This window comes from Dipodomys spectabilis, unplaced genomic scaffold, assembly GCF_019054845.1.
Source record: "Dipodomys spectabilis isolate Male_0828 unplaced genomic scaffold, ASM1905484v1 ptg000197l, whole genome shotgun sequence".
Classification (NCBI taxonomy): Eukaryota; Metazoa; Chordata; class Mammalia; order Rodentia; family Heteromyidae; genus Dipodomys; species Dipodomys spectabilis.
The window spans coordinates 7,502,058-7,528,528 of NW_024870874.1; the positions used below are offsets into that span (position 1 = coordinate 7,502,058).

At 34.0% G+C, this 26,471-nt stretch overlaps 1 protein-coding gene across 1 annotated transcript in view; it reads right to left on the reverse strand.

The window, feature by feature from the left end:
* Positions 1–1,336: 1,336 nt before the first annotated feature.
* Positions 1,337–26,471, reverse strand: part of Asz1 (ankyrin repeat, SAM and basic leucine zipper domain containing 1) — a 43,710-nt gene continuing 18,575 nt past the window's right edge. Inside the window, exons 5-13 of the mRNA XM_042696031.1 lie at positions 21,086–21,197; positions 20,266–20,400; positions 18,105–18,229; positions 17,097–17,172; positions 12,860–12,916; positions 11,576–11,685; positions 5,068–5,173; positions 4,213–4,326; positions 1,337–1,634 (exon numbers count right to left, since the gene is read on the reverse strand). Coding sequence (XP_042551965.1) covers positions 1,482–1,634; positions 4,213–4,326; positions 5,068–5,173; positions 11,576–11,685; positions 12,860–12,916; positions 17,097–17,172; positions 18,105–18,229; positions 20,266–20,400; positions 21,086–21,197 — 988 coding nt within the window. The 3' untranslated portion in view covers positions 1,337–1,481. The remainder of the gene's footprint in view (positions 1,635–4,212; positions 4,327–5,067; positions 5,174–11,575; positions 11,686–12,859; positions 12,917–17,096; positions 17,173–18,104; positions 18,230–20,265; positions 20,401–21,085; positions 21,198–26,471) is intronic.

The window sequence follows — 26,471 nt, forward strand, 5'->3', positions numbered from 1 at the left end:
GTTTCTCGTTAAGACTTTAGCCTACTTATTTATTGGGCAGTTGTTTCTTTGAGGATTTGTTGTTGGGGGATTTAATTTTTTGAGTTCCAAGTATGTTTTAGATATGAGACCCTTGTCCGTTGTATGGCTAGTGATCTCCCAATCCGTGGAGGCCCACAACTTCTGCATTCTGCATGTCTGCAAAACTAGCATCACATGGTTGACACCACAGCTCAAGTAACAGCTGGGCCCAATTGAGCCATGGCTACAGAGGCCTTTGAATGCAAGCATAGATAAATATAGGTAAACAATTCCTTAGAAAGGGCTCTTTGTGAGCACTGTACCCAGATGCCTTAAGAGAAAGCCTTTCAAATGGGATTATACTTTATACCCCAAACCTGTAATGGGTGGTATCTGTACTTTTCCAGACTACAAGTTTTAAAAATCTTTCTGCTCTACTTTTTGCTTACAATTTTCAGCAAATTTGGCTAAAAGCATCCAGTAATACCCATAGCCCAGGTGCTGTGCAGCTTTAGCAAACTAAGCCGTAACCTTTAAAATTCAGCCCCACATATTGTCCTACACCATGGATAAAATGTAGGCAAGTTATTTACCACATTCAATACAACGGCATCTAGTCCAGTTCTTGAAAGGGTGCTCATTTCCACAGAAAATCTCAGGAAGTTTTTACTGTCTAGAGTTCTTTCGGCAATCTGATCTTCTGAGCTCTCACCAGAATCTCCAATTAACGCCATGCTAAGCATTTTCCAGCCAATTTCTCCTAACTTTTCCAAATTCCTCCCACAAACCAGTCCAAAAGGGTCCAATTGATAGGTATAGTCTTAGGTTTGGATTCATTACTAATTACTTCCAATACCCATCTTCTATATCAATTAACTTATCATCACTGTGAAAAAATACCTAAGAAAAGCAACTTAAAGGGAAAAAAAGGTTGATTTTGCTCAGTTTCAGGGATATCAGTTCATAGTCGCTTGGACCATTGCTTTAGGACCTTAGCAAAGCAAATCCCCTGGCAGGGAAAAGCTGTTCACCTCACAGTGGCCAGAACAATTGAGAAAGGGGGCAAGATACAAGATAACCCTCTTAAGGATAGTAGTTGCCTCCTTGCCATTCCCATCGTTGACCAGAAAGGGTAGCCAAGAAGAGTCGTTTACATATTCGGTAAGAATCTTTGTGACAAATAAACACGCTTCTTAGAATATAAAGAATATCAGGTTTTATTTTGAATGTTATTCAGTCATCTGCTCACATTAAAGTATTATGTAATTTACTTCTTGATTGACATTAACATAAAACATAACAAACTATTGATAACTCAAACTGACAAATCACTTCCTAAAGAAAAACTGTGCTTTATGTTATCATAATTTTTCTTATAAAGTATAGGCAAAGAAATAAAGTTACTTTGTGCCAAAATGATTAAAAGCGATGGTAGGGTAGTTTGAATAAGATGAACATATAACTTAAAACAAATATTTGGGTTATTTTCTCTGGAAAGTTAGCTTGCAAATAAAAAGAAACAGCCCAAATCCGCACACAGTAATAGCGGTCCACTTTAGAACTCTACTCTTCCATGTAGATACTTCTTCCATTAATGGTATATGAGTTGGATCATTTTCACGTTCATTTTGCAGCTGATATTAAGGAAAAGAGAAAAAGAGTTAATGTATAATATATTGAAAACGAAAACACCTTAGAAAAAAGTCCTATATTAGTTCATTTAGTTTAGGTAGAAGTAATTTAGATTCTTGTGGGAGATTTAAAGAGAATACATGTCTTGAAAGATAGCTTTTTACCAGCATGCCATTATTACAAATTATTAGTTTTACATGTTTCACAGATTATCACAATTTAAAAGTGTTTTTATGTAACTGAGGTGAAGATCCTTTCATGTAGTCAGTTTAAACCTTTTATTCTAAGACCAATAATTGGTATTTCTTCTTTTCTGTATTAAATATCAATTAATGTTTTACAAAAGAAGGAGATACTCTTACAGCAAGCATACAATAGATGAAATTTAGCAAAAACTGGAAGATCAGATACTAATGTTAAAAGTTTTGTACTTAAATAGAATTGCAGAAACAAGTGTCACCCCAGCTTTAAGTATTCTTAAAAGTAACACTCTCAAAAGTCAAAGCACCCAACAGATTTTAGTTTCTCAATTCCCACAGACAGAAATTTTGTGCTAAAGAAGCCTCTCCCCAGTATATATGTAGGGGAAGGAGGGTTAAGAGAAAAAAGTAGAAAAAAGTGGCTATTTGGCTGGAACAGGAAAGGGAGAAAAAGCAGAAAGAAGATTCTTGAAAGATAAAAGAAACAAGCACATTTATAGAGTGAAATTTAGTGGAAACATTCTGTTCTGGAGTGGTGATATAAATACTTCCAACATTAGCAGGAACAACGACTTCTAAATTCTACAATGTAAATATTTAATTTTAAGTCTGCAAAATTAATTTTAAATTTATAACAGAAAATTGGACTTCAATGCCAATCTCATTAAGACTGTATTCTTGGTCTAACTTCCAAATGTCTTTATTCAGCAACAGATTCCTCTTTGACACTGATGCTCCATTTACAGAATCCTGAGCAGTCATTCCTTTTATTAACCAATTATTTAGAATGACCCTCTCTGACAACAGCTGTCACTGTGTTGGTTTGAAAGAGAATAATGTGGTGCTAAAGGCTAGCCTTGACCTCTCCCACCCTCTCTCTGTTACCCGTGTATACTTATCTGCGATAACTTGTATAAGTCTTTAAAAACCTTTAATTATTATTGGTAAACTCTGAAAATCACAAGCGTAACAAGCATGGCAGCATCCAAGCATGATTCCCAAACTTGGAATCTTTCATTCTTCCTTAAATAAAGTCTAAGACTAAACTAGAAAAGTCAATCTATTAGCTTACTAAAAAGTTAAGACTTTCTAGACCAAAGAATGTGTATTTCATTATTAGAATAAAAATGTTTTTTACAGATAATTCTTATACAGAAATATGTAAGTTCTAGGTAGAGAAAGTCATAGGACAAAAAGCCTTCCATAGCAAAGAAAGGCATAATTTTAGTATTTAATTGTATTATGTTTTAGAGTTGGTTAAGTTTCTAAAACAATGCTTCTTATTACCTTTCATTCCTTCTTCCCCTAAACTTTCAGTTCAAATTGGAGAAGTAAATATATTTTAAGAAACTTCTTACATTAGAAGTTGAGGCTTTGTAGAAAGCTTTTGTATACACAAATCCTTCTCTATTTTCTAGGATCTCAATGAAAAATATGCTAAGTAAAATCAATACTACTTTCCATCAATTCTTTTAGATGACATGGAGGCAGTGAAGACGAATGGTGCTATAATTTTCGTTTTCAGCAACTTCAGTTTCCGTATCTAGCTTGTGTAGAAAAAGTACCTGACACATAGCAGGAACTCACAAAGTCTGTTCAATGTATAAATGTCACATGCAAGGCAACTTCTAAGATGCCACCTTCACTGGAAGGGAATTATTTTTTCCAAGAATTCTGAATGCTCATTTATCCATTTAAAATTTTTTCTTCCACTGTGATTTTATACAATTTGCTTAATATTTTAAAAGACTTTTTGATTAAACATATAATAGCTAGAATTAGAAAAAATGTGAACGATCTATAAAAGTTATTCTGAGGAAAATAATTTGATTAAATATTAGTGAAAATATGAAATGAATTGTTGGTTAACACTATACAAATTTAACAACCTAAGGTTCAGGTCAGAAGTCACAAACATTTTAAAGTCCTTGGCTACACATTATTGTAACAAGTAAGCATATCCTAGTTTATTAAGTTTTCCCCTAATACATGGCACTGATGGCATATGACCATTTTACAATAACCTACTAATTAAAAGATATAATTCTTTTTATGGTCTCAGCTCATCTTGCCAAATTGAGATTGAAGGGGTTATGCCATCAGTTTCACATGAAGACATCTGTTTAGTCAACTCTAACTAGGGACTATCATTAGAGTGATATATTTTTACTTGCTAATCAAAAACAGGAAAAACACATAGTGTTTTTAGTGTGCATTTCTTTGATGATGAGTAATGTTTATTTCCAGTGTATATTTCTTCCCGTGGAAACTGTCCTTTTCCCTCTTTACTGTTTATTTTGATATTCTTGTCAAATCTGCTTCACTATCTAGCATTTTGCAAGGCATTTCCCTTAGCTCTTCCATTTTAATGTTTACATACCTTCTGAATTAAGTCTTTCAGTTTGCAGACTTCTTCACTCAAATTTTCAACGTTAGTAACAAGTTCCTCACAAACTGAAGTAAAATTTCGTGGAGAAGCCCATTCAAGTACTATCTGTCAATATTATCAAAAGGTAGTATTTTTATGAATAGAAATATTTTAAAGAGTAGAAACAACTTTTCACAACTTTTTATGCACAAAGAGTATATATTATCTTTGCACATTAGATTCATTTTTTTCTTTAGGGATAAATCCTGACACCAAACATAGGTGAGTAATTTTATGTAAATAGTTCAATCTACATGTTAAATGTATTTTTCAGTTCTAGCTACACAAATTTTTTCTTGTTGAAATTAACAGCAATAATATTTGCAGTAATAATTCAATTTGTGTTTTTTTAAATTGGTTACTCCAAAATTTTTCATAACAAATAGCTAACCCAAACCATAAGAAAACCCCTAAAAATTAAGTGTGCTTTCATTAAGTTACCATTTAAACTTTCTTTTAACAAAAATGTATTTTTTAGTAACAGTTTTGTTTCAATTTTCACTTGGGTTTCCTTATCACTTTATACTTAATTAAATCCCCCTTAAAAGCAAATGACAAATTCAAAATATAAATCAGTTTAAGTTTTGAACTGACTCATTTTCCTTTGCTTGAGGGTAAGAATACTAAGTTTTGCAAGAAATTAATCTGTAAAGTAGTATTATTAAAATTTACTTATTTATATCTACACTGAAAAACTATCATAATTTCCCCAGATCAGAACTGTTTAATGAATGATCATGAACTTATCTGAAGAGTTTGTTTTTCAGCATTCATACTTTTCTTCAGTAAATAAATTTTGTAGAATACCTTTTGGGAATTTACAGGTAACTCAGTAATGATATTTTGCACAGCGGTTATTAGGTGGCCACACTGTTTGTTTAATTTCAGAAGAAAGTTGAGAAACTCATCACCACTAAAGAAGGGAGACAAATAGAAATCACATAAAAGCAATTTGCTTCATTTTAATGGCTAATTACTAAAATCCACTCACAAAATATTTTCTTTTCCAAAAACATCTACCAGCTAGAATATAAAAGGAACTAAATATCAACTCAGTATAAAAGAAAAACACATCTCTAATCTTGAAAATCTCAAATTTTAAATGGATAAAAACACTCAATTATTATTTAAAGGAACATGAAGAAAGAAGATGAAAGAACCAATATTTGGATATTTTTCTATGTGAAGGACTTAGCTTGTATCTTTATTTAATTCTAGTTATTTGTATTTTTATTTACATCTATATTTAATTCTTTCCAATAACCTTTGATGTCACTAACATTAGTTTATAGTTAAAAACTCAGGAAGAATTAATTTACTATCACACAGTAAGGTTGGAAAGGGGAATTAAAAATACTTTATGGAGATGATACTTGAACTGAGCTGAAGTTTTCAGCTGGATAAGCTAAGACTGGAAAATTAGTAGGTACAGAAGTATGAAAGCTGAGTCCTTTAAGGTTTAACTAAAATACCAATTATGAGGAAGCAGTAAGAGATAATCCTCTATGTAAACATTTATTAAACAAATTAACTTTTTTCCTTTTGCCAGTCCTGGGCTTGAACTCAGGCCCTGGGTGCTATCCCTGAGCTTCTTCTGCTCAAGGCTAGCACTCTACCACTTGAGCCACAGCTCCACTTCCAGCCTTATTGGAGAAGAGTGTTTCATGGACTTTCCTGCCTGGGCTGGCTTCAAACAGGGATCTTCAGGTCTCAGCCTGAGTAGACAGGATTAAAGGCATGAGCCAGTGGCGCCAACTACTTTTTTCATAATCTAAATTTAATAAAGGATTTCAAATAGAAAAAGGGAAAATCAGATTTTTAGGAAAAATTTTATTTGGAGAGCAGTATAGAATAAAAAAACACAAAAAATGGAAGTAGAGAGAATTGGTAGAATAACAAAGATCCAAAATAAGAGGTGATAAAGAATAACTTGACAGTTCATAAGAAAGATAATAAGTAATTCATTAATCTCATATGAATTTTTAATTTAATGAGCTCAATGAAATTAAGATCTATTGAGAATTGTAATTAAAATATTAAGTGAAGCTGGGTGTCTGTCATCCATACCTGAAATTCTAGCTACTCAGGTGCCAGAGATCTGAGGACTGTGACTTTTAGCCAGCCCAGGCAGTAAAGTCTGTGAGACTCTTATCGCTAATTAACTGCTGCAAAGCCAGAAGGGAGCTGTGGCTCAAGTGATAGAGCATTACTCAGAGCAAAAATGCTCAAGGGGGCTGGGAAGGTGGCTCGGTGGTAGAGTGCTTGCCTTGCATGCATGAGGCCCTGGGTTCGATTCCTCAGCACCACATAAGCAAAAAGAAAAAAGCTGGAAGTGGCATTGTGGCTCAAGTGGTAGAGTGCTAGCCTTGAGCTGAAGAGCTGAGGGACAGCACCCAGGCCCAGAATTCAGGCCCCATGACCGGACCCAAAAAAAAAAAAATGCTCAGGGACAGCACCCAGGCTCTGAGTTCAAGCAATAAAAGGTATGTACTTCTAGACAGGGTATTAAGAAACATGTGTGCACATGTGTGTATATGGAATATAAACTTAACACCTTATATTGAGATGACAACAGCAAAATTAGGTTCTTAAAGAAACCAAAATGTAAAATGTTCTTGTGACATAATTTTCAGGGCCACCGAATACAGATAAGCAAGTTATGTAAAACATGACTCTATCATTCATATCATACATTATATGACTGATATTTTCTGTCACTGAATTATTAGATTAAATAATGTGTGTGTGTGTGTGTGTGTGTGTGTGTGTGTGTGCATTTAAATACGCTAAATCACCACTAAGTTCCTTGCTTTCAGAACAGTATACTTCCTACCCTAATGACATAAGGCCTGGTCATATGACTTGCTTTGGCAAGTAAAATATGACTGGAAGTGATTGTGTAACATTAGAACACGTGTTTGAAGAGCCACTGAGTATTTCTACTGCTACATTTCTTTTTTCCCTTTACTTAGGGGTACGGTACATGGCCTAGATTGGAGCTGTTCTTCTAGTCTGCTCTCTGAAAAACAAAGAGAATGGCCACTACAGCACACCCGTGATATAGTAAAAAGTTACTGAGATTTAAAAGTTATTTTTACAGAAACCTAACACAATATAAGCAGGTTAAACTAACAGGTCATATTTTGAAATTTTGAAACCAAGTATTAAGATAAAAATTTAAATATATAATAAAAGTTTTACAAATAAAGCTAGTATGTGCTCAATTGGGACCTGAAAAAAATCAAGATTCATACCATCTTAAGATATTAAAGTATTGTTTTCAGCCAGAATATTTTCTAATAGTACATATTTCTTGCACGTTTCCTATAGATGTAAATGACTGACATCATACTTCACTTGATAGTTTACATTGTGCCTTTTATACTTTGTGTTTTAAATGACACAGTTTCAAAGTAGTTTTAATAAGGGAAAAATAATTACACTGATACAATCAAAGTCAACAATTTCTCTGAAACTAAATATTTAGAGTTTCCAATTTGAGAATTTTTATCAATAATAGATATGAGAGAAATGCTTTTCATGAAATTTTTTATCTTCTTAGATTAAAGAAAATCTTTTTCTGAAAGAAATAGTTGCTAGATGAACTTCAATTTCAGAAGAGGATATCGGGTAGCATAGAGCTCAGACAAAAGATATTTGTAGAAATGGTTGAAAATTGATTATTTCTGTTCAAAATGCCTCAAATCAGTAATGGAGGTAGTTATTATAACTTTAAAATTACATTCTTTAATTCTCCAAGCATACTAATACCAAAAAGTAAGTGTAGTATGTATATACATTCTTGTAACAGATTATTTTAGAAAAATTGACACACAGAAGAAAAATAGCTTAAAATAAATCAGTAGCTAAATTGTTGAAGCCACATTACCAGAAGATTATAATCAATCAATTCAACTTTTCCTGCTGTTAGGTTTTTTATGACTTAATGACTAATTTCTTCTTTAAAGGATGACTCTGAATAAATGGTAAGTAAAACCTTTTTCCATAAAAGCATGTAAACAGTCTGTGATTTAATAACAAGGTCAAATTCCTGGAATATATGCCTTCCAGTTTTATTTTTCAAAAAATTCAGCAGTTTTAATAAGTGAAGCATTCAGGATTCTGTATAGTACTTAAGTCTGTTAAATTCCATAAAGAAATTCATAATTCACCCTGTTATTACACAAATAACTTAGAAAATTTAACTTGTAAGTCAGTCATATATAGAACATAGACTATTCTTGCACCAAAATAATAATGAAAATAAAATGAACGAAAATATTCAAGAAGGTTTGCTGATTTAAAAAAGTCTTTACAATTGACATCCTTCACAGTTCATCTAAATATTTACAACCTCTAACATTATCTTGATATAGGTATTATTTTAGACCTTTCTGTTATGAAGACATCTAAGGAATGAGAAAGAGGAAGATTCATAATCTAAACTATATAGTAAACTTTTTGAGAAATCTGAATCATCTAAAATAATCCAAGAGACTGTTCTAAATTTCAAAATAATATGTAAATCTATCTGTACCACAGTTACAAGGTTAACTTTAGATAAGAGTAGTATTGTCAGCCTCAGCAGGAAAGTCCAAGAGACTCTTAACTCAACCACCAAAAAGCCAAAAGTGGAGCTGTAGCTCACCTGGTAGAGCACTAACCTTATGCAAAAAAAGCTCAGCTCAGGGACAATGCACAAACCCTGAGTTCAAGTCCCAGGACTAGCATATACACAAACAAACCAACAAAAGAAAAAATACATGAAGAAATGCTAAACATCCCTGGACATAAAAGGAATTACGTATCAAAACAACAGATGTTACCTCAGACCAGTAAGAATGGCCATTATGAAGAACATAAACAACAAATGTTGGTGAAAATAGGGGGAAACGAGACTCTACTACTGCTACTTAACTACTGATGGGAATGTAAACTAGTGTAAGTACTATGAAAATCAGTATGGATATTTTTCAAAAACCTATTAAAAATAGAGTTACCCCACAACCTAACAATACCACTACTGGGCATTTATTAAAAGGAATGCAAGTCAGGATATATGGAGGGACCTACATCACCATGTTCACTGCAGCAGTATTCACATAGCCAAGCGATGGGAAACAGCCAAGATGCCCTAAAACTGATGAACAGATCAAGAAAATGTGTAGGTATGTTCATGTGCGCGCACGTGTGTGTAAAATTATTTAAGACATAAAGAGAATTCAGTTATGCTAAAATGCAAGAAAATAAACATCTGGAAATCAAATTAAATGAAGTCAGGTGCAATAGGTCACATGGTTTCTCTAATGTGTGAATGCTAGGCCTAAAATATGAACAAAACATCTACATGAGCACATAATATGATTTCTCTCTCTTTCTCTTCTCTCTTCTCTCTCTCTCTCTCTCTCTCTCTCTCTCTCTCTCTCTCACACACACTTTCTCTCTCTCCCACACACAAATACTGTGTGGCAGTGGCTCATGCCTGTAATCCTAGCTATTCAGGAGGCTGAAATCTGAGGATCAGGGTTCAAAGCTAGCCCTGGCAGGAAAGTCCAGGAGGCTTTTATCTCCAATAAGCCACCAGAAAACCTGAAGAAGTGCTGTAGCTCAAGTGCTAGCCTTAGGCAAAAGAGCTCAGGAACAGCACCCAGGCCCTGAGTTTACCCCCCTCTCCTCCATCCCCTCTAAACAATTAACATGTATATTTTAATTTAAAATGCCAAAAAAGAGGGGTTCAAGTTACATAAGTCAGGCAAAGATTACATTTGTATGTAGTTTAATAAAAATGAACACTGGGAAGTTGACAGATGTCTGGGGTGTAGGGGAGGGGAGAAGATAAAGTGAGTGAGAACACAGTCAAAATACTTTATGTATATGCATCAAAATGGTACACTAAAACTTGCTAAGATTGGTTTGGGAAGGGGGAGAAAGGGACTATGGAAGAGGTGGTTCCCACCAAGATACACTGTACCATAAATGGACATGTTAAAATGAAACCTCCTTGTACAATTAATTGATGCTAATAAAAAATACTAAAATGTCCTTCAGTGGGCAAGTGGTTGAACAAACTGTGCGGTATGCACATCACAGAATATTACCCATCTACAACAAGAACTATTGACTGATACATGCAACAAACTTTGATGACCCTATATGAAACAATTCAATTTCACAAGAATATATCATATACTATATAATTCCATTTAAATAATAGTCATGAATAAAATCATTATAAAGATGGAGCCCAATATTTGGTGGCAACAGGTTAGGTACTGGAAAAATATGAGTGTTGATAAAGAAGGGTAGGTGTGGGAAGCTTCTGGTATAGGATATTAGATATATTGATTGTGATCTTGGTTACATGAAACTGCATGTGATAAAAATCGCACAGCATTATACACACACACACACATAAAAATGAGTACCTATTTAACTGGTGAACTATGAATAGCTTCTGTGAATTGCCCCAGTGCCAGTTTTCTGCTTTTGATACTAACATATTAACATTCTGCAAGATAGGAACATGTGAAACTGGTTAGGATTGCATGGAACTTTATCTTCTTTGAAAGGGAATTTTTATTTATTTAGGTACCAAGGTTTCAAACCAACCTGGGTGCTGTTTCTCAGCATTTTGCTCAAGCCTGGCACTCAACCACTTGAGCCACATCTCCACTTCTGGTTCTTTGGTAGGATTGGAGATAGAATCTCACAGACTGTCCTGCTCATCTGGCTTTGAACCATATCCTCAGATCTCAGCATCATGAGTAACTAAGATCACAGAGATGAGCTACCAACACTCAGCATGTAATTATTTTACAATAAAAAGATTAATAAACTATTTACTAATATGTCCATTATATATTTATAAAAATATTTTAGAAACTGATGTTAGATTATTAGTAATCAGTGCTTGAAGAATTTATAATATTGAAAATGGAGTTCATATAATAAAATTTTTCATATAATGACTCTGGCCCTGGTGAAAATATTGCTATTCTTAAGTTTTGAATATGACATCTAAAATGATTTAAAAAGAGTAAGAGCAATACTAGGAAAAAACATAACTTAATTTAGTAAGTAACAAAAGAAAACACAAATGTTTTAATGTAAGTTTAACAAGATGCAATGTTTTTTTCTTGGTAAAATTACTTAGTGAAATTAATTTTATAAAATACAATCATTTCTGAACATAGTGTGTTCCAAAATCTTTCCTTGGGAAAATGATGGGATCAAATCAAATGATGCAGACATTTTTAAAACTAAGCTAAAAAAGAAAAATGTTATAAACAATATTAATGTAAACTAATAGCTTTACCTGATTTCCAACTTTGCCACTTCAGGTAACTCTCCAAAATTTATCTCTTCTACCTCCAGTTCTTTCAGAGCAGCCAGGATTTTCTGCTGATCTTTACTTGTAATTCCATTCTGATGAAAGTAATTTTAAGGTGTAGTGAGATTGGTAACACTTAATATTCAAAACCACTAAGACTTTGCATCTCGAAAAAAGAAATATTGGAAAAATAACAAATATACTAAACATATATTTTATTGCTGTTACAAAGCTAGTTACAGCATCAAAACATTTAGGTATACAGTTATTATTGTCAATTTTTTTGGTATATATAGTTAATAGCTGTGATGGAGTCTTGAATCGAATTATTAGATTTTAATGTATAATAGTCCAAAGTACAGTAAAATAAGTTTTTCCTTCAAAATATTTGAAATTTTATCAGTGATAAGTGAGAAATAATCCTTCAGTTTAGGATCTGATTTTTATTTTAGTGTTACACAAAATTTTCTACATTAGAGTTGGTTAAGTTGTACATTTATTTTGATTTTTAGATATATTAAAGATTTCAAGGTTCTCATGTGTTTCATGTTTCAGTTTTTTTCTTTTGTGCCAGGACTGGGGCTTGAATTCAGGAGTTCAGTACTTGGCACTCACTTTTTTTGCTCTAGGCTAGCACTCTGCCACATAAGCCACAGGTCTACTTTAAGCTTTTTAGTGGGTAAGTAGAGATAAGAATCTCCACAGACTTTCCTTCCCCAGGCTGGCTTTGAATCATGATCCTCAGATCTCAGCTACCTGAGTAGTTAAGATTATAGGTATGAGCCACTAGCACATGGCTAAGACTACTGACTCTTTTTATATTATCTCACTTACCCAAGTATCTCTAATAAATACATTATAGCTATTTTTTAATATATATTTCAAATGTAAAGCCATAGCTATTTTTGATGGCAAAATATTAAGTCCTGATAGTTTTTAGAACCTACAAAAAGCATACTATTTGGAAGATACATGTATGTGCACACATCTACAAAAATAATTGATTTATCAGCAGTCTGTCTGACAAAGCATTTGGAAATGAAGATATGACAATCTAAAAAATCTAAATCCACAACTCTGGTGTTTAAGTAACTTGATACTGTAGTAAGATTTTAGATATAGTTATTCACAGTAAAATCTGGTTAAAAACTTAGCAAAAGATCAATCACAGTCTGTAGCCCTAGGATTTTAAAAATAGAATATAAAAGGACCCACAATAAAAAAAAAACACCAAGGAATATATATGAAGGTTTTGAAACTGATACTAACCTTTGTAAATTCATCTTTTTTCATGGACAAAAGGTGTCTTAAAGTTATATCTCTTTCCTGTAGAAAACAAACAAAAAACCTCACTAGTTACAGTCCACTCTTTTTTTTTTTTTGGTCAGTCATGGTGCTTGAACTCTGGGCCTGGGCACTGTCCCTCAGCTCTTCAGCTCAAGGTTAGCACTCTACCACTTGAGCACAGCACCACTTCTGGTTTTCTGAGTTGTTTATTGGAGATAAGAGTCTCACAACCTTTCCTGCCTGGTCTGGCTTTGAACCACGATCCTCAGATCTCAGCCTCCTGAGTAGCGAGGATTACAGGTGTGAGCCACTGGTGCCCTGCACATAGTCCACGCTTAAGGCAACTTTCTATAAGTGATAGGGTTTGTTGTTATTAAACTACATTACTTGAGAGACAGCATGTATTCACTAAAAATGATAAGCATATCTAGTTTTCCAGATTCAAAAAATTATTTCCATTCATATTTTCTTACATAAAGGTAACAGTAGTTCTTTAAATTTGATATAAAGTATATAAACTGTATCAAACTGACCCATCAAAAACATGAATTTTTACTTAAGATTTCTCCAGACAGACAGGTGTAAGTTCCAAGATATAAAATCAAATTAAATTCTGAAATATCAGAACCAATGTGCTCCTGAGGGGAATGTATCTTAAGCAGTGAATTTTCTGCTTTAGCATCTTCATCTAGCTGATAACAGTCATCTAATCTAAGTCCACAATGTGTTAGAACACCCACAATGCTTGGCATATGATTTTAGCTAACCTTCATGACAACCCTATACTAGCTTTTATATTGTCTTTATAAACAAAGATATTTAAATAACAAATTCCAGATAATACTCAGAGCAAGAATCTTATACCAGGCTTCTATCATTTTACACAAAATTAGCACTGAAAAAAAAGAGCAACGGAACCAGGTGGATTCACAGACAAATTCCATAAGGCCTTTAAAGAAAAACTCACTCCAAAACTGAAATTGAAAGTGAAAGACCACTACCAAACTCATTCTATGAAGCCAGCATAACCCTCATTCCAAAACCAGGTAGAGATTCATCAAAGAAAGAGAACTATATAGATTCATCTCCTTGATAAAGATGGATGCAAAAATTCTGTATAAAATTCTGATCAAATGAATTCAACACTAACCAAAGAAATAATGCACTATGATCAAACGGAATTCAATACAGGGATTCAAAGATGTCAATTAATATAATTCAACACCTCAACAGGAGCAAGGACAAGAACCATATGATCATCTCAACAGATGCAGAAAAAGCATTTAACAAGATCCAACATCCCTTTATGATCAAAGCTCTGTAGAAGCTAGGAATTAATGGAACATTCTTCAATATAATAAAGGCTGTATATAACAAACCTACAGCCAGCATTATATTTAATGATGAAAAGTTAAAACCATTTCCTCTAAAAACATTTCCTCTTGTTCCTAAGGAACAAGACAAGAATGTCTGCTCTCTTCACTTCTCTTCAATATAGTACTGAAATTCCTTGCTAGAGCAATAAGGCAAGAGGCAAATTATAAAGGGGATCCAAATAGGGAAAGAAGAAGTAAAACTATTATTCTTTGCAGATGACATAATTCTGTATTTAAAGAACCTCACAGATTCCTCTCTCAAGTTACATGAGCTGATCTGAAACTTTGGCAAGGTAGCAGGGTATAAAATTAACCTACAAAAATCAGTAGCTTTTCTGTATGCAAACAATGAGAAGAGCAAAGCTGAAATTAGGAAATATTCTTATTTCCATTCATATTTTCTTACATAAAGGTAACAGTAGTTCTTTAAAATTTGATATAAAGTATATTTTTCGAATATTCTAAATTTCAAACTATATCAAACTGACCCATCAAAAACATGAATTTTTAAATTCTGTAATAGCCTAAAAAATGCCTGGGAATTAACTTAACCAAAGATGTGAAAGGACCTCTATGATGAAAACTTTAAAAACATAAAAAATGAAATTAAAGCAGATGTAAAGAAGTGGAAAACCTCCCATGTTCCTGGATTGGAAGGATTAACATCATGAAAATGACAATGCTGCCCAACGCTATTTACAAATCCAATGCAGTACTCATCAATATCCCAATTTTATTCTTCAATGATATAGAAGTAGCAATCCACAAATTCATATAGAATAACAGAAGAGCCGGAAGAACAAAAGCAATCCTTAGCAGGAAAAACTGCACTGGAGGATTATCAATAACAAATTTCAAACTCTATTACAAAGCCATAGTAATAAAACAGCTTGGCACTGGCACAAGAATAGGCCTGAGGAATAGTGGAATAAAACAGAAGACCCAGAAATGAACCCACAAACCTACAGTGACCTAATATTTGATAAAGAAGCCAAAAACACAGGATGGAAGACAGCCTCTTCAACAAATGTTGCTAGCAGAATTGGCTATACACATTCAGCAAACTGAAGTTAGGTCTTTATATATCACCCTGTACCAGAAACAACTCTAAATAGATCTAAGACATCAATGTAAGACCAGATAACCTGAAAACATTACAGGAGGGCATAGGGGAAACACTAAGGCTACTTGGCACAGGTCAAAACTTCCTAAGACCCAGAATCACAACAAATGAAAGAAATCCTAGATAAATAGGATTGAGTCAAACTGAATAGTTTCTGCACGGCTACATAGCTATCAAGATAAACAGCCCACAGAAGGGTAGAAGACCTTTATTAGTTATGCATTAGAAAAGGGCCTCGTATCTAACATATACATAGAGCTCAAAAAATTAAATCTCCCCAAAACAAATCCTCAAAGAAACAACAGCCCAATTAATAAATGGGCTAAAGAGAGACTTCTCTGAACAAGAATGGTCAATAGACACCTGAAGAAATGACCAACATCTCTGGCCATAAAAGAAATGCAAATCAAAACAAGATTGAGATTCTACTTCACCCCAGTCACAATGGTCATCATCAAGATAACTAACAATAACAGATGCTAGCAGGGATGTGGCCAAATGGAAATGCTACTGAACCACTGGCAGAAAGGTAAACTTATTCAACCACTCTGGAAAGCAGTATCAAGGTTTCTCAAGACTAAACATAGAGCTTTCCTATGACCCAGCAATCCCACTTCTGGACATCTATCCAACAGACCACAAACCAGGATACACTAAAGCCACCAACACAACCGTGTTCATTGCAGCAATGTTTACCTAGCCAAGATAGGGAATCAACCCAGATATCCCTCAGTGGACGAATGGATCAAGAAAATGTGGTATATATACACAATGGAATTCTATGCTTCATCAGAAAGAATGACATTGTGCCATTCCTAAGGAAATGGAAAGACTTGGAAAAAATTATACTAAGTGAAGTAAGCCTGATCTAAAGAAAGAGGGGATGCATGTTTTCTCTCATTTGTAATAACTAGAATATGCCTATAAATCTACAAGTAAACCTAATGAAGACAGTGAAAGGTAATTACACCTGGACATGATTAATTAAACAGCAATTGAAACATTCATACAGTAAGAACAAAGGAGGATATTCTTAGGAGAGGATAACAATGGCTCAATAACTATGTGCTTAAGATCATATAAAATGATGCTGACTGAAATGAACACCAAGAAATGGAAGAGGGTTTTTTTTTATTATAATGTTTGCGGTTCCTTTCCTTCTTTCCTTTTTTTTTTTTTTTTTTTGCTTATTCTCTTCTATCACTGTTTTTGATTTCTGTGCCCTTTGTCTTGTATGTAAGTTTATCTGATTTGGGGAGGGGCACAGAAATGGTAGGACAAAGGGTGAGCCAATTCATCAGTGAAACACACTAGACACTATGTTGGAAATGAACTACTGTGTACAACTTTGGAGGGATGAAAGTTGGAGAGGGAAAACCCAGAGAGAATGAGGGAGGGGATGACAATGATCAAAAGGAAATGTGCTCATTACCTGAATCATGTAACTGTAACTCCTCTGTACATCACCTTTACAATAAATTTTTTTAAAAAGGTATGCATACAGGAGAATTTATCAGTGAATCAAATCTAGCAAAATTAGAACATATGTAAATTTCTATAGTAAAAATTCCTAAATGCTTATTGTAAGTTTATAATGTGCTGTATTACAAATCTGAAAAAATGAATGTTATTTATACATTTGCTCATGAATATTTACTGTTATGTGTTAACCAGTACATAAGTATAGTTATAACGCATTGTGAGTTATATTAAATCTTACCTTTAACAATTCTGTCATATGTTCAAGTCCAAGACCATGTAAAAATATTTCCAATTCTCCAAATGCTGTATATGAACTGTGTCAACACCAATGTCAGTTTCAGAACACACATATGTAAATAACATGTACACATAGTTAGATTTCACAGAGAAAATGAGATTAAGAATGAATTAAAATAAGTCTATGTACAATTTGTAAATTTACATACCAGGAGTATTGCTGTGTCAAAAAAACAAGTAAGGTTTTTTTGTCATATAATGGGTCAAACCCAAGGCTTCATAATACTTGTTGTAAATACTATGTTACCAAGTTACTCTCAAACACAAAGCAAACACCAAAAAAAGAGAGAAAGTAGTGGTAGTAAAATTTAGTCCATCTTACCAAAAAATAAAAATATTCATCAATAAATATCATCATTAAATCTCTTTAATTGTAATAAGTAAAAACATTAAATGTGTCAGGAGGCAAACAGTTTATAGTCATGTGCTAAACAACAATTGTTCAGAGAAGATTTTTTTTTCTTTTTTCTTTTTTTTTTTGGGTCTGGTCATGGGGTCAGAACTCTGGGCCTGGGTGCTGTCCCTCAGCTCTTCAGCTCAAGGCTAGTACTCTACCACTTGAGCCACAGCGCCACTTCCGGCTTTTTTTCTTTTTGCTTATGTGGTGTTGAGGAATCGAACTCAGGGCCTCATGCATGCAAAGCAAGTGTTCTACCACGGAGCCATCTTTCCAGCCCAAGATTTTTTTCTTAAACTTTACTTTCTACACTACCATAATCTTCAATGTTCAAAAATAAAATTTGATATCTAGTAAAGGTTTAAAATTTAGTGCTGGTATAAACAAATTAATATTTTTGTAAAATTCCAGATTAACAGAGCAACTAAAATCTAGATGTTTCTGAATATTTAAAAATGCTTGTGAAAGTTAAAAACACCACATAATCTAAGTTGCCAAATTTATAACATATACATTTTTATAGAAATTTTCACTGGAACTAAAATATGTTACCTAAATATATGATCTTTTTCTTTATCAGAATCAGCTGCCAATAGCTTACAAAGCGTTTCTTCTTTAGTTAATTGTTGAAGTTTTCCTTCCAGTGGATTTAAAGTCAAAGAAAGAAAGCTGAAGATCTGAAAAAATGTTCACAAATAATTCAAATATAATTAACATTACTATATATTATCACTTACATTTAAAGAAACCTAAACAGGTGAGACAAGCTTTGACAATTTACTACCCTGAGAAAACTTTTATAAATGCTTCCTTGACCAATCAGAAAAGAGAAACATACATCCAATTCAAAATAGCAAAAATGAATGAAAGACATTAATTATAATAATTTCAATAATATATAACATAAAAGTGAAATACCACTCTAACAAATGATTTAGAAAGATAAGGAATATTTCTAAGCAGGAGGTAAGTAGTAAGCATGATTAAATGTATACACATCCCAACTGTGTACTTCAAAGTAATGTGGTAAAATTCCTTTTTCACTATCTCACTGCTTAAGAAATCAAGGCTATGTCATTTAATCTGTCAAAATAGATTTTAAGAAATGATATTTTGGGTAGGAAGGGGAAACAAAGGAGGAAGCTACAATGCTTGATAAGAAATGTACTCATTATCTTGCCCATGTAATTGTAACCCCTCTATGGTATTTTTACAATAAAAAAAAAATAAAAAAAGAGAAAAAAAATGATATCTTTTGCTATTCACATTTTTTTATTATTTAAAATTAGGTGTCATCTACCCCAAATTCAATAATGCAGTAAAGTAGTTCTTAGTTTTGAGTTTTCAAATCTTAGAAGCAAAACTTTCAACTTCCTTTTGAAGATGTTAGCAATTAGCATCTCCTTTAAAATACTTTTAGAAATGCTGATTTTATTTGGAACATGGTAGACATATTTAGCAGATGGTTGAAAATTTAGAGCGAGTTATCTTATGTTCAGTTCAAGGGGCATGGCCTAATGATTATGTGATAAACCTCCAGTTCTTTTTTTTTTTTTTTTGGTCAGTCCTGAGGCTTGAACTCTGGGCCTGAATGCTGTCCCTCAGCTATTCAGCTCAAGGTTAGTGCTCTACCACTTGAGCTACAGCGCCACTTCCCGTTTTCTGGTGGTTTATTGGAGATAGAGTTTCACAGACTTTCCTGCCCGGGCTGCCTTTGAACCATGATCCTCAGATCTCAGCCTCCTGAGTAGCTAGGATTACAGGCATGAGCCACCAGTACCTGGCCCGCCGGGTTCTTATATACTTTAAAATGAAGAAACTCAATGTTTTAAACTCGAACCTAGTAACTTAATTTTATAATTATACCATATCTAATGCTTGTTTAGAAATTATAGACCTCTGGCTAAAACTTTAATGTTCAAGCCAAAAGTTTATACCAATGGAGTATTTAATATACAATAATATTACTGAGTTTAAAAATCTGAATTACAGAAGATCATAACCCAAGTTATTATATACATTCACACAAGTAGAGGAATAAATATTGCTCAAACAATTTTTATTTTTTTGTCAGTAGTGGGGCTTGAACTCTGGGCCTTGAACTCTGGGCCTGGGGGCTGTCCTTCAGCTCTTCTGCTCAAGGCTAGTGCTCTACCACTTGAGGCACAGCGCCACTTCTGATTTTCTGGTGGTTTATTGGAGATCAGAGTCTCACGGACTTGCCTGCCCAGCTTGGCTTGGAACCACAATCCTCAGATCTCAACGTCCTGAGTAGCTAGGATTACAGGTGTGAGCCACCAGTGCTCGGCAAACAATTTAAAAATTTCATATTTACTAAAATCACAAAACAGCATTTTAATGTGTTCAAATCTTGTTCAAATGTTGACATTTTATCAGCTTTCTCAATACATGTTAACTTTTAAAAATATGAAACAATATGAAAAATTCATCTATTAAAATAGTACATTAACATGTAATTTCTAAGAACAGACTTTATTATCTTCTCATATTAAACTGCATTATTATTAATGCTTCTGACCTGGAAGAATTAATTAGCAAAATAAAGGTTTCATGATCAGTTGTGAGAAGAAAACAGATTTTAAATATGTAATAATTACCCCAAATGCTATCATTATGTTTGTGAATTCTAACAAAATAACTGTTTTATACATGATAATGTGACAAACATATTTAGTGATATATCAATTGATACCTCAAGATGTTTATTTCTTTTTGCAATCTCACTTGGTGTTCTTCCATCTTTGGTCTGTAGCATTTTATTAGCTCCAAGTTCAAGCAACTTTAAAATTACATTTTTATGACCCTGACGTGCTGCCCATGTTAAAGCCTGTGAGTGGGGAAAAAGAAAAATTTAAAGGAGTATACAGACTGATTAGAAAGATCTCTACAGCATTTATAACAGAATAAAAACAACATTAATGAGATTATTTAATCTCTTTATTTCACAATATAACGTCAACATATTTCCAAGATCGTAACTGCAAAGCAGATTGCAGTGCTCACAGATTTCATAAAACCAATGTTTTACAGAGTTAAGTGATGCTTGCAACAAAATAAACCATGTGTCACTGAAATATTTTCTTATTTGTGTTCTATAACCCAGGCTATATGTTTATTGACTAAAAGAGTCAAATAATTAAAAAAAAATCTTTCAGCTGTTAGTGTTCAAATAGTAGTATATTTCAGCCATTCTTAAATTATTACGTCTTAAGTCTCTTTTTAAAAATAATAACCAAACAAAGTGGGGTGCTGGTGGCTCATGTCTATAATTCTAGCTACTCAAGATATGAGGATAGTCTGTGAGATTCTTATCCAGTTAACCAGAAAAAGACAGAAGTAGAGCTGTGGCTCAGGCTATGAGTTCAAGCCCCAGTACAAGCACAACACAAGAAAACAAAACGAAGCCCCCCATATACCAAAAAAAAAAAAAAAAATCAAACAAAAATTCCAACTTTTTTTTTTTTTTTTTTACATGTTCTAGAAATAAAAAGGAAAGTAAAAATGTTTCTTACAGTATAACCATTTTCATCCTGGGCGTTAACTTCTGCTCCGTGAGCAACAAGGAGTACAACAACCTGAGTGTGACCATACCGAGAAGCATACATGATTGGTGTCATACGTCTCCTAGTGAGGAGAAAAGAAACATTTGTGTTAATACCACTTTTAGCAACTATTCAATTTCATGACCTTAACCATCCACAAAAATAAGAAGTAAAAGCTTTCAGTAAAGTAGGTAATTTAAGAATCCAAACTTCCAGCAAATAACTGTCAAATTACTGAATGCTTACATAGCACCCTCTAGTGAAGAAACAAACAAAATTGCTAACTTAATGCAAGCTTCTTTATGTGTTTATCTAAAAATTTACCATGATACATTGGAAATTAGTAATGAATGGCATCAAGAAGTGGATTTCTGTTTCAGGTCAGCATGCTTGTCAATTTTACTGTCTCTCCATTATTTAAGTCTACTCTATCTCTTTCCTTGTTAAGTGTGTTTAGGTTCTCATCACTTCATATATGTCTTACTGCTTGACTAGGGGTTTCCTTCACATTTGTGAACCTTATTTTGATAATTCACATTTAATAATTTCAAGATTACAAACTTCAAGATTGCAACTATAAAATTCACTATTACTTTAACATCTGCAAATATACTCCAACTCAATAATTGTCTTACATCTTTAGGTAATGAACTACAAATTTTCATTCTTCAGGGCATCCTATCTTCAGAGTATATTCTGGCTGAAATGGCTTTTCATTTTTCACTTCAAAAGGCTAATCTAATCTACCTCTGAGGATGATTTTAGAAACCAACAAAATATACCTCCAAATTCTTTGAGGTGCTACAAAATCTTAGGACAGAAATTCTCTCTTTTATGGTATCATACCTTGCTATCATGCCAAAATATATTTTGTTTAATTTATCTAGTGTTTTCCAATTTGACTGCAAATTCCTTAAGGATAATAATCATTATTTTTGTCCAACACCTAATACCCATAGTAATTTCTATAACTTATAAAGTTTACATTAAATTTTGGCAATGTTTTCTTTCATTATATAAACAGACATATTAATTACATTATTAATACACTTATATTCCTACTTAGTTTATACATACTCATTTTGCCAAGAGATTTATGTTAAAATTTCTTGCTACAGTAGCATTTTAATCAGCCGCTTCCTGAATTTTGGCTTGTGAATTTAGCAGCCATGAGATCTAGTATATAGAAATTTATGCTTGTTATACTGTGTGTGTGTGTGTGTGTGTGTGTGAGAGAGAGAGAAAAAGAGAGAGAGAGAGAGAGAGAGAGAGAGAGAGAGAGAGAGAGGAGAGAGAAGAGAGAGAGAAGAGAGAATGAAGAGAGAGAGAGGAGAGAGACAGAGGAGAGAGAATGAGTACTAGGTTTTGAACTCAAGAGTCTGGGTGCCATCTTTAAGCTGTTTTCAAGGTTAATATCCTACCACTTGAGCCATAGGTCTACTTCCAGCTTTTTTGGGCTGTCCAGGCTGGCTTCAAACTGCAATCCTCAGATCTCAGCCTCTGGAGTAGCTAGGATTACAGATATAAGACACCAGTGCCCAGCTTACTTGTTACATTTTTATTAACTCTCCTTTTATTATAGCAAATTTATTCCTTATTCCTGTTTATTCCATTTAATATTAGTAGTGTTTAAAATGGGGGTAGCTACACTGTCAGCTTAAGGCTTCAGATGTGTTTGCTTGGGGACTGTAGCAGGTCTGAGTGATGGATGCTTCGGATTTTCTGTGGAGCCAAACAACAGCGGCATTGGCATAGGAGACTGTTGTATTTGCCAGTAGAGAAGTACAAGGGTGACTCATGACCATAGCAAAAGTGCCATGAGAGGCAGCTAAGATGCCAAAGGAAGCTTTTCCATTTGCCTACAAGTAAAGGAGCCTTAAGAACCCCTGCTGAGCACTGTTAGAAGGCCCGAGTATGGCATCTGCACACTGTTTCAGCCTTTGGGCCAGGAGAGAATCTTATTGCCTTAAGCCAGGCCAACAATGAAGCCTTGAGCCTGAAGCATGCAAAGTACTCAATGTCCAGGGCCTGACCCTTGGCTCTGGGTGCTAAATGCTGAGGGACAGAGCCCTTCTACCCAGACTGAATTCAAGGGTTAAATAGCCTCTTGCACCCCCAGGGATATATCATAAATATATTATACATTTGTATGTATAATACCTGTTATATTTATTAGTGTACCTAGTGAAGCTACATTAGTGCTACATAGTGTATTCTTTATACCCGAAAATAATAAAACCTTCCTTGATAAATAAAGGTAAAAGAATTTCTGACTACTAAATCAATACTACAAACAATACTTAACAGAATCCTAATCACTGAAGAAGAAAATCAAACTCAGGAAAATAAAGAAAGAATAATCCTACTTGGGAAATGCAGGGACAAAGTATAAACAAATACAGAAATGGTGCTCATTGGACACTCTGTTGAAAATGAACTATACACGTTATGAGTGGGATGGGAGGGAAAAACTGGGAGGCAGTGAGGTAGGGCTGACATTGTCAAAAATAAAATGTATTCTTTGCCTGACTTTTTAAACTATTTAGCATTTTTAAGTAAAAAAGATAAGAATCACATGATTAACTCAATAGATACAGAAAAAGCATTTGACAAGATCTAATACCCCTTTATGATGAAGGCTCTGGGAAAACTAGGAATTCATGGAACATTCCTTAATATAATAAAAGCTGTGTATGACAAACCTACAGCCAGTATTATACTTAATGGCAAAAAGTTAAAGCCATTTCATCTAAATTCAGGAACGAGAAAAGGATGTGCATTCTCTCTACTTCTCTTCAATTTAGTATTAGAATGCCTAACTACAGCAATAAGACAAGATGCAAACATAAAGGAGATCCAAATAGGGAAAGATGAAGTAAAACTCTCCCACTTTGCAGATGACACGATCTTGTATTTAAAGAATCCCACGGAATCCACTCCCAAATTACTCAAGCTGATTCAAAACTTTGGCAATGTAGCAGGGTATAAAATTAACCCTCAAAAATCAATGGCTTTTCTGTATGCCAACAATGAGAAGAGTGGAGCTGAAATCAGGAAAGCAACTCCATTTGCAATAGCTCCACAAAAAATAAAATACCTAAGAATTAACTTAATCAAAGAAGTGAAGGCCCTCTATGATGAAAACTTTTAAAAACCTGAAAAAGGAAATCAAAACAGAACTTAGAAAGTGGAAAAACCTCCCATGCTCCTGGATTGGAAGGATCAACATCGTGAAAATGGCAATACTTCCCAAGGCTATCTACAAATTCAATGCGATACCTATCAATATTGCAACCTCATTCCTCAAGAAAATAGAAAAGGCATTCCAAAAATTCATATGGAACAATAAAAGACCCCGAATAGCAAAAGTGATCCTTAACAGAAAGAACAGTGCTAGAGGAATATCAATACCAAATTTCAAACTCTACTATAAAGCCATAGTAATAGAAAAAAGCTTGGTACTGGCACAAGAAGAGACCTCAGGACCAATGGAATAGAATTGAAAACCCAGAAATGAACCTACAGACCTATAGCTACCTAATCTTTGATAAGGGAGCTAAAAGAATAGAATGGAAGAAAGACAGCCTCTTCAGTAAATGGTGCAGACAAAATAGGTTAATCACTTGTAGAAAACTAAAGCTAGATCCTTATATATCACCCTGTACCAGAATCAACTCCAAATGGACCAAAGACCTCAGAGTCACAGCAGACACTCTGAAAACATTACAAGATGGAATAGAAGAAACCCTAGGTCTCCTTGGCACAGGCCAAAATTTTCTTAATAGAGACCCAAAAACACAACAAATCAAAGAAAGGTTAGACAAATGGGATTGCATGAAGTTGCAGAGCTTCTGCATGGCAAAGGATATAGCTAGCAAGATCAATAGAAAGCCTACTGATTAGGAGAAGATCTTCACTAGCCATACAACAGACAAGGGTCTCATATCTAAAATATACCTGGAACTCAAAAAATTAAATCCCCCAACAACAAATCTTCAAATAAACAACTGCCCAATAAATAAGTAGGCTAAAGACTTAAAGAGAAACTTCTCTGAAAAGGAAAGAAGGATGGTCAATAGACACATGAAGAAATGCTCAACCTCCCTAGCCATAAAAGAAATGAAAATCAAAACAACACTGAGATACCACCTCACCCTAGTTAGAATGGCTATAATCAAAAATTTTAATAACAACAGATGCTGGAGGGTATGTGGACAGAAGGGAACCCTACTGCATTGTTTGTGGGAGTGTAAACTTGTTCAACCACTTTGGAAAGTAGTATGGAGGTTCCTCAAAAGACTCCACATAGAGCTCCCCTATGACCCAGCAATCCCACTTTTGGGCATTTACCCAAATGATCACAAACAAGACCACACTAAAACTACCAGCACGACTATGTTTATAATAGCATTACTTATAATAGCTAAGATATGGAACCAACCCAGATGCCCCTCAGTAGATGAATAGATCAAGAAAATGTGGTATTTATACACAATGGAATTCTATGCCTCCATCAGAGAGAATGGCATTGCCCCATTTGTTAGGAAATGGAAAGGCTTGGAAAAAATTATATTAAATGAAGTAAGCCAGGCCCAAAGAAATATAGGTCCCATAGGTTCCCTTATTTGCAATAACTAGTATATATTTGAGACAAGCAGAAAAGATCAGATAAGATGATGTTAAGAGAAATGAACCCCAAGATAAGGACACAAGTGTTTCTTTTTTTCTAGCTATTGTTTCTAACGTATTTATAAGATGATTTCTTTGTTGCTTTGTATGTCCTTCCCCCATGGTATAACCCGTTTCCACTGTTTTTGATGTTGGCATAATTTGGGGAGTGGAAGGGAAAAAACAAATTGTTTAAATAGGGCTACATGTTGACCCATTTCAACAGTAAGATGTACAAAACGCTATGTCAAAAAACGAATTTTATAATTCAGGCTTGGGGTGGGGTGGGGGCAGGGGAGAATTTTGTTGCGGAGGTGGGAGAGAAGGGATGGTAGGGGAAAACCAGAGGAGGAGGCAACAATGCTTGATAAGAAATGTACTCATACTCATTACCTTGCTCATGTGATTGTAGTCCCTCTGTACAGTATTTTCACAGTAAAAAACTTATTTAAAAAAAGAAAAATAACGAAGCAAGTATCATTAAAAACAAAATAAGTGTAAAACACAACATATCTTTCAATATGCACTGATAGCTCCAGCATGTAATAGTAAAGGCCGTGCTAAGAAAAAAATTTATAGCTATGAGTTCCTATACAAAAAAAAAGAGAGAGCGAGCTTTCAAACATGAGGCACTCAGACTTCTAGGAAAACAACAAGCCAAATCGATCATTAACAGACCATAAAAAAA